General features: G+C 42.3%; 1 protein-coding gene across 1 annotated transcript in view; it reads right to left on the minus strand.

Annotated features, from left to right (window-relative positions):
* The window catches only part of DESI2 (desumoylating isopeptidase 2), a 106816-nt gene extending 96619 nt beyond the window's left edge, over positions 1 to 10197 (minus strand). Inside the window, exon 1 of the mRNA XM_006871275.1 lies at positions 9952 to 10197. Coding sequence (XP_006871337.1) covers positions 9952 to 9993 — 42 coding nt within the window. The 5' untranslated portion in view covers positions 9994 to 10197. The remainder of the gene's footprint in view (positions 1 to 9951) is intronic.
* Between the last annotated feature and the right edge of the window lie 2000 nt (positions 10198 to 12197).

Consider the following 12197-nt stretch of genomic DNA (forward strand, 5'->3'; position numbering starts at 1 on the left):
TGGCTACCATAGGACAAGCAAGTTGTTCACTGGGGAGCCATCAAGACAAGCAATCAAGTCCCTTCAGGCAAGCTCCCTTCCAAGACTGAAACTTAAAGGGAATACACGAGCAGTCATGCTGTCTTGCTGGTGACCACATTGGTCTACTGGTGAGTGGAAGTGGGGAAAAAGCAGCAATGAAGATGTGGACTGAGTATGACCTCGTTACATAGACTCCCGTAGACCTGGAGAATGGTGAGACCTGAAGTATAGTGAGACCTAGGGACTCCTGTGCCCATGGAAGGGCACAGCCACAGAGGACTAGAGCTGAGAGTGAAGTGTTCAACTGATATGAAGTGAGAGTAGATGCACAAGGACACCCAAGCTTTCAGATAGTACCCATCTGACCTAGCTTCAATGGCTGGGTGATCAGAACTTGATTAGAGGAAAATTGAAAATTAAAAAAAAAAAAATTGTGATAAGAAAACAAGTGTAAATCGCTACAATTTGATGAACCTGACCTATACTTATGGATGTAGGAGCTTAAAATACAAACCAAGAGGGAAGGAATCTTCACAGCAAGGATCATTCCCATCCCCTCTATACACAGGGTTGATAGAGGGATGGGCAACTTAGACATTGGCTACCTAAAAAGGCATGAAGTAGCTGGCTTACAAGTTTTCAAGAGTGAGTTTAATTTCAGAGTGTGCAGGGGAAGGAAGAATCCCCACTGAGTGGTTTTCATAGTCTAGATGGGTCTGGTGAAAGAAGATGGTGATAAGATTTTTATATGATTCAACAGTGAGTAATAGTTATAATGACTAATTGTGATTGTCACAAGTGTAAAGGTAGTTTTGTAGACAGTAAGCAGGGAGTGGTTGATTTTACCAGGAACAAAGTACCCTGGGACCATCAAGGGAGAAGAGTAGGAGCAGAGTGCAGGACCCTATCCAGAGAAGCAGTGATGCCAGAGATGGAGGCAGAGATGATGACATAGAGAGATGGAGCAGGCTTGTAGGGTGTGCCCTTTGATTGTTTGAATGACCGTATATTCTGGAGTGTTTTGGGTCCATGCAAATTAAAAAAAAACCCAGAGGGAATAGAAGCAAAAACTTTTGAATGATGATGCATGAGGGGATTGTAATCATTGCAATAAAACAAAATCCGACAGGATGAGTATAAAACTGATGTTCTCCCATATAAATTATCACTCAATTCACAATAAAAACTTTAAAAAAAAAAGTCAGTGGTAATGAAGGGAGAAGTCCAGCTACTTGGCAAACTGATAGGAAGAGATCTCTGTATGTGCCCATAGAGAGATGACCCACTGGAATGCAGAAATCATCATACAATATCATTAATATCACATGCAAATAAAAATTTGCTTATGGTAATATATAAAATAAAAAAAAATTAAATACGGGGCTCAGATGGATCTTGGCCAACAGACAGCAAAGAATACCAGAAAGATGTTTACCTATGCTTTATTGACTAGCCAAAGGATTTGACTGTAAGGATAGTGACAAGCTAGGACATCACTGCAGAGAACAGATATTCTGGAACATTTAATTGTGCACCTGAGAAACCTGTACATAGACCAAGAGACAGTTGTTCACACAGAACAAAGGGACACCGAATGGTTTAAAATCAGGAAAATATTCATCAGGACTATACTCTTTTACCATACTTATTCTATCTGTATGCTGTGCAAATCCAAGAAGCTGGAATATATGAAGAAAAACATCAGGATTGGAGTAAGACTCATTAACAACCTGAGATATGCAAATGATACAACTTGCTTGCTGAAAGCAAAGATAACTTTAAATATTGATGAGATCAAAAATCACAGACTTTAATATGGGTTGCACTTCAATGAAAACAAAAACCATCACCACTGGACCAATAAATAACATTATAAATGGAGAAAAGACTGAAGTTATTACTTTCAACTCTCATGGAAACAGCAGTCAAGAAATGAAATGACATACTGTATTACACTAATCTGCTGCACAAGGACTTTAAAGTGTTCAACAACAAAGGTGTCAGTTTGAGGACTTGGGTGTGTTGGACCCAAGCCATGGTATTTTTGACAGAACATGTGAATGTTAGACAGTGAATAAGGAAGACCACAGAAGAACTGATGCATTTGAATTACTATGTTGGAGAAGACTATTGAAAATATCATGGACTTTCAGAAGAACAAACAAATCCATGTTGGAAAAAATACAGCCAGAATGCTGCTTACTTGAAGCCAGGATGGTGAGACTTCGTCTTTCATTTTTTGGACACACTTTACCCTCCGCTTTACCAAGCATGGAAAGAACATCATGCTTGGTAAAGTGGAGGGTCAGCAAAAAAGAGGAAGACCACCAACTAGATGGACTGGCACAGTGGAAACAGCAATGGGCTCAAGCATAACAACAATTGTGAGGATGGTGCAAGACTGGGCAGTGTTTCCTTCCATTGCGCATAAGGTCGCTAAGAGTCGGAATTGATTAGATGTCATCTAACAACAGCAAGCAGTAGAAAAAGGTACTAGTTACCAAGGCAGAATTAAAACAAAAGAGGTATTTTGCTTGACTATTTTTTTGGGGGGGTGGTGAGGACGGTAAAATAGGAGGAAAATTTGTTCCTGGACATGTTGATTTAGAGATATGCATTCACGTAGCTGAAAATATCCAGTATATTGAGATGGATGAGTCTAGAGGCAATTGTTAAAATAAAAGATACTGAATGGCTTAAAATGAGGAAAGGTGTGCACCAGGGTTGTACTATTTCATCATACTTATTCACTGTGCAAACTGAGCAAACAATCCAAGAAGCTACATTATATGAAGAACGTGGTATCCGGATTGGAAAAAGACTCATTAATAACCTGCAATATGCAGATGACATAACTTGCTTACTGGAAGCAAAGAAAACTTAAAATACTGATGAAGATCAAAGGGCACTACTGTATGTAGTGCCTTCAGTATGGACTGCACTTCAATATAAAGAAAACAAAAATCCTTACAAATGGACCAATAAATAACATCATGAAAACAGAAAAGATGAAAGTTGTCAAAGACTTCATTTTGCTTTGATCCACTTTCAACGCTCATAGAAGCAACGGTCAAGAAATCAAATGATGTATTGCATTAGGCAAATCTACTGCAAAAGACCTCTTTAGAGTGTTAAAATTAAAAGCTATCAGGTGCCACTTTCAATTGCCCAGCACTTAACATCAATATATGTATTGGAAAGTTGGACAATGAATACAGAAGACCAAAGAATAATCGTTGCATTTGAATTGCGGTGTTGGAGAAGAATATTGAAAGTACCATGAATTGTCAGAAGAAACAAATTTGTCTTGGAAGAAGTACAAGCAGAATGCTCCTTAATAGCGAGGATGGTGAGACTTCTTTTGTACTTTGGACATATTATCAGGAGGGACCAGTCCCTGGAGGACGTCATGCTTGGAAAAGTGGAAGGTCAACAAATAAGAGGAAGGCCCCCAAAACAAGATGGATTGACACAGTAGCAGCAGCAATGGGCTCAAACAGCTGCGAGGACAGTGCAGGACCAAGCAATGTTTCTTTCTGTTGTGCATACGGTAGTTATGAGTCAGAACTGACACGACGGCACCTAACGAGTCTGGAACTCAGTCAAAAGGTCTGAGTTACATCTACAGAAACAATGAGAAGTCAGAGCTTACAAATCCTGCTTGAATTCACACTCTTGTAGTGTAAAGGACATAAAGCCAAGCCCACTGTCTCACAGCAGACCTTTAGAGCAGAGTAGAACTATTCCATAGAGTTTCCAGGTCTATGGAAATATTTCTGAAAGCAGATTGCCTCATTTTTCTCCCTTGGAGCAACTGGTGGGCTCCAACTGTTGGTAGGCCAATGCTTAATCCACTGCATCAAGAGGGCTCCTCTCATGGACATAGGCGATAGGAGGGTCAAAAGAATAAAGTCCAGTCAAGAAAAATCCCTTATTTGAAGAGTACTACAAAATTTTTCTTTACTATTAAGACTTTAAAGATGTACGGTGACGGTATTGTGTCAAGTCTGTTGCGATTCATAGTGACCCTGTACAGGGTTTTCGAGGCTGTAAATCTTTACGGGGAGTGCAAAGCCTAATCTTTTTCTCATGGAACGGCTGGTAAATTCGAACTGCTGGCCTTGCAGTGAGCAACCCAATGAATAACTACTATGCTACCAGGGTTCCTTCTAAAGCTGTACAGATACTACTTAAAAATTGTAAAGATTTTGTTTAGAGATGTGCATTAATTCATACTATTACATGAGGGTATGTAGTAGTGTGAATGTATTTTTTAAAATTCCATTATTCTTCATATTTTTTATTTTAAAAAAATGAATTAGTAGCCAGGAAAATTTCAAAAAGTATGAAATTTGAGTTTATGAAAAATGAAGACCTTCATATTAGTCTTGTGCTAAAGTGACTACAACCGGGTATTTGTCATAGTAATTGAAATGAATCTGAATCACCTGCTTTGCTATGTTGCTGTTAAACGCTAGTAGTTGAGCAGCTGGTGGGTTTGAGCCGTCAACTATGGGGTTAGCAGTCCAGTACTTAACGTACAGCACCACATCAAGGCATGACAGTAAATTAGGGATATTCCAAGGCCTCAAAAATAACTCCAGGACATTACCCTAAAGTACAAAGAGGAAAATAACCACTGAAAATGCAGCAAGCAATAATTTAGCAGCACATACAGCCAGCCACCCCTCAGAAACCCTATATAGGATTGCTAAGAGTCAGAACCCTCTCAATGGCACGGTAGTATAAGCACTGGACTACTAACAGCCAGGTTGGCAGTTCAAGCCCACCAGCCACTCCTGGGAAACCCTATACAGGGTAATTGTGCATCAGAAATGACTCACCAGCACTTAACAATAGTATGTGATTGGAAGGAGCCCTAAAGGGTTAAAGTGCTCAGCTGTTTATCAAAAAGTCAATGGTTCGAACACACCATCTGCTCCTCAGAAGAAAGATGAGGCAATCCACTTCTGTAAAGATTTGTTGTTGCTGTTATGTTCAGTGAAGTCGGTTCCGACTCATAGCAACCCCGTACTGGGTTTCCGAGGCTGTAAATCTTTACGGGCGCAGAAAGCCTCCTCTTTCTCCCATGGAACAGCTGGAAGTTTGGAACTGCTGACCCTGAGGTTAGCAGCCCAATTTGTAACCACTACGCTACCAGAGCTCCTTTCTGTAAAGATTTTTGTTGTTGTTGTTAAGTGCCATTGAGTTGGTACCGACCCATAGCGACCTTATGCACAGCAGAACGAAACACTGCCCAATCCTGGGCCAACCTCACTACTGTTGCCACGCTTCAGTCCATCGATGGACTAATCCATCTCCTTGGGGGTCTTCCTCTTTTTCTCTGACCCTCTACCTTACCAAACATGATATCCTTCTTCAGCGATTGGTCCCTCCTGACAATATGTCCGAAGTGTTAAGAGACGAAGTTTGGCCATCTTGGCCACCAATGAGCACTCTGGCTGCACTTCTTCCAAAACAGATCTATTGGTTCTTTTGGCAGCCCATGGCACTTTCAACCTTCTCCTCCAACATCCTAACTCAAAAGCATCAATTCTTCTACGGTCTTCCTTATTCACTGTGCAGCTCTTGCATGCATATGAGGTTCTTGAAAATACCATGGCTTGGGTCAGGCACACCTTAGTTCTCAAGCTGACATCTTTGTTCTTCAACACTTTAAAAAGGTTTTGTGCAGCAGATTTGCCTAATGCAAAAATGTAAAGATTTACAGCCTTGGAAATTCTACCAATGACTAAATAAATAGTATTAAATAAATTTGGAGTTCTGGGGTTGAACTGTGGGTTAACCCGCTGAACGGTAAGGTTAGTTTAAACTGCAAAGTCGGCAGTTCAAGCTCACCAGCTGCTCCTCAGAAATCCTATACAGACAGGGTCGCTATGAGTCTGATGTGACTCAACAGCACTTAACAACAATTACATAAATTTATACTATTGCTTCATGAGAATAAAGTTATTACAGGTAACCCCGATACAATTAGTTTCACATAATACATGGCAGTTATAAAACAAAAAGAACAATCAGCAGTCATTTTACCTAGAGGATAAGTAAAATAGTATGGATCAGGAGACAGTTTAATAGGCAAAGAGGCACAAGAACACTGTAACTGTGATTTGTAACCTCAAACCAAAGGTTGACTTTCCTGTTTGTAAATAAAGTTCGGAGTAGATGGTTCATGTACACCTACACATATAACAGCAATCTTCATCTAAAGCGTCTATAAAGAATCAGAAACACTTAACTCCCAGAGATAAAAGGAATTTGCCCTTGACATCAAGCAAAATTATTTAAAAACCAAAACTGACTTAAGAAAAATGATTATAACAAAAATTCATACCATAACCCACTGATTTTAACTCTAAAGCATAAAATCACTGTTCCCCTCCAAGAAACTCCCAGGCCCAGAGGCCACCCCTAGCCTCTCAGTCTTGTCCTTCACACAAAATGCCCATGTAATAAATAAAGTTCTAATCAAACTTTCAGTGTTGCTTCCTCCCATCTATCTAGCTTTACAGGACACACCAATGTTCCCCATATCTACCCTGAGCCTACCATTTTGTTCATCATCATATCTCTGCCCTAGGAGAGCTTGTCAGTTCATTTTTCAGGCCTTGTTATCTTTTCCAGCATTTCCTGATCTCACAACCACATGTCTTTGCGTGCTTTTCTCTTTTCCGGTCTTATCAGAATTATTTTATTCTTTCTTGAATTGTTACTATTTTTTACCTCCCACACACATACCACATTTTAAATTTCTTAAATGATAATGAACTCACATTGATGGCATATACAGAGTGAAAATTAAGTAAATAATTTAGGTTCCTGAAATAGTGGCATAAAACAGACTGAAAGCTCGCAAAAGAATATACGACAAGTTAATTTTAAGCCTGAAAATTCACTATTTACCAGTGACAAAATTCATATATGTTGTGGTTAAGTGCTGAAATCAGTTCCACCTCATAGAGACCCTATACAGGGTTTCCAAGGAGCAGCTGGTGAGTTTGAACCACTGACCTTGCCATTCAAACCAACATTCGGGTCCAGTGCTTATTTCACAGCACTATACCAGGATTCCAAAATTCATATTTGTTGTTGTTAAGTGCCACTGACTTGGTTCCAACTCATAACAGCCCTACACAGGGTTTCCAAGGAGCTGCAGGTGAGCTTGAACCGCAGACCTTGCAGTTCAAACTGACCTTGCAATCCAGCACATTAACCCGCAGCACCACACCAGGACTCCAAAATTCATATACGCTCCTCCTTTAATATGAAATAAAAGTGAGACTCATTCATAAGAGAAGACAGTAAGACTGATCTAGAAATTGTAGATCCTATTTTTAGTTCTTTGGGCAGATCTCAGCTCTACCTTAATTCTCTGTAAGTACCTACTTTACCAGAGTTATATGAGAATCTTTGATAATAAATATTCATAACATATTTCAGGGGTTATTCATTGGGCTGCTAACCACAAGGTCAGCAGTTCGAATCTATCAGCCACTTCGAGGAAGAAAAATAAGGCTTTCTACTCCCATAAATATTTACAGCCTCGGAAACCCTACACAACCACCACATCACCTTTTTCAACATATTTCAGAACACTCTCTTTAAAAATAGATTGGCTTGAGTATTGTTATCCTTTTCCACATTTTTAATTAGCAATGGGACTTCTAGTGTGGCACTGTGGGATAAGCACTGGACTGAGAACCACAAGGTCAGCGGTTCAAATCTACCAGTCGCTCCTTAGAAACCCCATAGAGTCCCTATGAGTCAGAAGAAACTAGATGACACTTAGAATTAGCAATGATTTCCTGATTCATAGAACATCTTACAAAATACAAAGAGTTTATTTTCAGGTTTTTAGAAACAAAACTTCTCTTTCCATACTATCACAGATTTCTTTTAGGCCCTGAAACTGTGATCTCTGATCACTGTATATTCCTTGTTGTTGCTGTTGTTAGGTGCCATCGAGTTGGTACCGACCCATAGTGACCTTATGCACAGCAGAACAAAACACTGCCCGATCCTGGCCAACCTCACTACTGTTGGCATGCTTGAGTCCATTGATGCTGCCAATTGGCCAATCCATTTCGTCAAGGGTATTCCTCTTTTTCTCTGACCCTCCACCTTACCAAACATGATATCCTTCTCCAGTGACTGGTCCCTCCTGACAATTTGTCCGAAGTATGAGAGACAAAGTTTGGTCATCTTGGCCTCACAGGGGTTTAATAATCTAGAAAAAAAGTATATACTGTGCGCTTCTGAGGGATGGTTTGTAACAGATTTCATTAACCAAAAAGCAACTCAGACTATGATCGCTCTGGGAGTTACGGGGAGGCACAGAAAGAGTACTAGAACAAAACAAAAAAAGTCTTAAACACAAGCTTAAACCCAGAGAATTATTTCTTAATCAGTGCACAGGCCAAAGATTTTACAAAATGTCATGCTTTTCTGGGCTCTCTAAGTTTCAGTTTCTTCTCTGTAAATATGCTTTACTCTCCTCAGTATGCTAACTCATCTCCTTTCACCTTCATGTTCACATCACAACTCATAGGACGCTTCTTTTCATCTTAGGAAGTCCTTACCCCTCCTAATACAAATCCCAGATGTTGCTGTTAACTGGCGTGGAGTAGGTTCCAACTCATAGTGACCCTGTATAGGGTTTCTAAGGAGTCGCTGATGGGTTTTCAAACACTGACCTTGTGGTTAGCAGTCCAATGCTTATTTTACAGCTCCCAAATATAGCATGGAAATCCCTTTCTACCAAAAATTGTTGTTGTTGTCAGGTGCCATTGAGTCGGAACCGACTCATAGCGACCCCATGCACAGCAGAAGGAAACAATGTCCAAATCCTGGACCAACCTTAATACTGCCGCCACACTTGACGCCATCAATGATGCCACCTGGCCGATCCACTGTAAATTTAGAAATTTATAAGCAATGCAAGGGAATGAAAAGCTTAGTTTAGAAACGTTTGGTACACACTTCCGATATATTATTGAGAACCAAGAATCTTGACCTTCTGCATCTTTAAGCCAATAAATATGACAAGTAAATTTTCATTTGTAAATTCACTGGCAAGAAATTTTAAACATAGCTGGGAGATGTAACCATTTAAAAAATAACAACAACTCAGTTCCAAAGCATAGTAACCCAAGCACACATCTAACTGCAACCACAATGCCCTAGTAGTGTATTTCAACTGCAATCATAAAACAACCCAGTAAGTTAAGTTGGATGACCTAATGGACAAGTTCTTCCCTTCCCTCTCCTGCTGTCACGTCATCTACCTGTTGCATCACCTGGAAAGTGGTCTTCAGAATCTAGAAAAAGAGCACCACCAGAGTCTCTAAATAATTCGGTAGGGCTATTTTCTAGATAAATTTTAATGAGGCAAGAGTGTGTTCGTTCCTCATCACCTTTAGAGATTCTAGAATAGAACTGACATCAATGACTTTCTGGACTTAAGGGGCTTGGGAGTTTTTGAAGATGGAGGCCTGGAAAGAAATGAGCAGTTCAGCAGGGAGAGCAGGCAGTCCAGGCCAGGGCAAGTAGGACAGCCCCGGGTCCAGGCAGTGGGGGTTGGGAGCGCGACCGAAGCTTTGCCCAAAGGGCACCGCTCATCCTCCAAGGAGTAAGGCCCAGCGCCAGGGTCCTGGCTATGCTCAAGGCACAGCAGAGGTTCAACCGACCCGATCCTTGGCCAACCCCTCCAGCTAACTGGGTAGCACTCACAGGAGCGCCAACGGGTGTGAGGATTAAAGAACAATCTTACTCCCCCTCCCCCCTCCCGTACGCATGGAGAACTAAACTGGAGGCGGGGACGCCAGGCAGGAAGAGCTTGGGGTCGAGTCCGAGTCCCACCGGTGGGAGGTTGCCGGCCTGGGCCGGGGGCCGCCAGAAGATTGCACTCACCATATCGTACACGTTGAGCACCACCAACTGGTTAGCCCCCATCCTCCTCCCCGCGGCCGCCGCCTCGTCCTTAAGCTCCGTCTCCCTGGGGCCGGAGGCCGCTCCCAGCCCCGCCGGTGCTTCAAGGGGCCCGAGCCCGGCACTAAGCTTAGAGCCCGGCCCGCGGCAGCCCAGGTGAGAGCATCTGGCAGCCGGGCCGCTCCGGAGGGCCGCCAACAGCACCCTCAGGGCGGACGCGGCCGGACCGGTGGCGGTCCGCACCGGCTCAAGCACCTCCCCTCGGCAGCAGACACGTGGGAAAGGCGGAGCTTGAATAAGGGGCGGGCGCCGGGCGCCCCGGGGGCGGAGCCTGCCCGGCGCGGAGCTGATCCGCCTGCGCTCTGATACTTGGCCGCCGCTCCTTAGGACTTAAAATGGCGGTATGACCGTCGCCTCTCCACCCTGGAGGAGCAGGGTCGCAGAAAGACAACAGTTCCTCTTAGTACGGATTTCCCGGATCGCTGTTTGATGCGCAGAAGCGGAGTCTCAACAACTGTCCTCAATCGCTGCATTTTCTCACCCTTCGACCACACTCCCAGCGTATTGCGCCTGTTCCGGATCCTGACAGACCAGACCTCTCAGGGAAACTCCAGCTCCCAGAATGCAATGCTGTGGATCTGCCTCTGGATCCATTGCAACCTGCCCTTGGCTCCTCCGACCTTGCATCTCCACTGTTGCTTCTGCTGATACTGTTGAGCGCAATGAAGCCAGTTTGGCAACAGACTATAGTAATGACCCTAAAATTTCCAAATCCCATCCTCATTGAGTTTTGCAGGAGGAAAATGGGAAATTAGAGCTAGGAAGATTACAGGTAAGAAGTTGGGGTGTGACACGCACATCATATTAATTCTCAGTATGGGATTTTACATTCTATTAAACAATCCTGCTGAAATAGAAAGACAGTTCAGCACTTTCCGATTAGAACAACTCTAGAACACAGAAGGAGCTCTGGTAGCTAATCAGGCTGCAAGCCGCAAGTTCAGCAGTTCGAAACCACCTGCTGTTCCGCGGTAGAAAGATGAGATTTTCTGCTCCTGTAAAGATTCACCTCGTAAACCCTGCACGGGGTCGCTATGAGTCGGGATCGACTCCATGGCACATAACCACCACCACCAGAACACAGTAAGTACTTTTGCATTCTTTCAACAAGTACCTGTTATATGCCTACTATATGCGAGGCGGTGTTGTACGGCCTGAGGATACAATGATAAACAACAGAAGGTGAACAAACAAGATAATAGATACATGTGCTTTGGTGAAAATTAAAATAAGGTCAAGTTATTAAGAGTAATTTTAGACTGACAGCATGAGGTAGGTATCTGTTATGAGGTGAGATTTAAACTGAGACATAAATAACAAAAAAAATTAGACCTGCACATTTATTCTAGTCAAAAAGGACAGCAAGTACAAAATTTCTCAGGAAGGAAGGCCGGGGATTGCTGTATTCAATGAAACAATAGACCTCTGTAGCTGGAGCATAATGGGCGGGGGAGAAATGCTATTAGAGGAGCAGAGCAGATGGGCAGAAGCCAAAATATGAAAACCCTTCAAAGTCATGAATTCTTAGGTGCCCTGGAGTCAGTTCTAATTTGTGGTGACCTATGTGGCTCTGTAGGATAAAGCACTGGACCATAAGGCCTGTTTGAACTACAAAGTAGAGGATTCAAACTCACCAGTCTCTCCTTGGAAACACAATACAGGGTTGCTATGAGTCTGAAACAACTTGACTGGCACTTAACAACAACAAATTACAACAGAACAAACGATGCCTGGTCCTGTACCATCCTCATCGGATGGTTATCGTTGACCCCATTGTGGTAGTCACTGAGTCAATCCATCTCCTTGAGGGTCTTTTTCAGTGAGCCTTTCCTTTACTAAGCATGATGCCTTCTCCAGGAACTGGTACCTCCTGATGACATTCCCAAAGTACATGAAATGAAGTCTCTCCATCCTTGCATCTAAGAAGCATTCTGGCTGTACTTCTAATACAGACTTGTTATTTTAGCAGTTCATGGTATATTCAATATTCTTTGCCAATACCATAATTTAAGTGTATTAATTTTTCTCTGGTCTTCCTTACTCATTGGTCACAACTTGACCAATAAATAACATCATGACAAATGGAGAAAAGATTGAAGTTGTCCAAGACTTCATTTTGCTTGGATCCACTATTAACACTCAAATATGTTGCAGACCGTGCAGAGGTT

The sequence above is a fragment of the Chrysochloris asiatica genome, unplaced genomic scaffold (genome assembly GCF_000296735.1).
Source record: "Chrysochloris asiatica unplaced genomic scaffold, ChrAsi1.0 scaffold00165, whole genome shotgun sequence".
NCBI lineage: Eukaryota > Metazoa > Chordata > Mammalia > Afrosoricida > Chrysochloridae > Chrysochloris > Chrysochloris asiatica.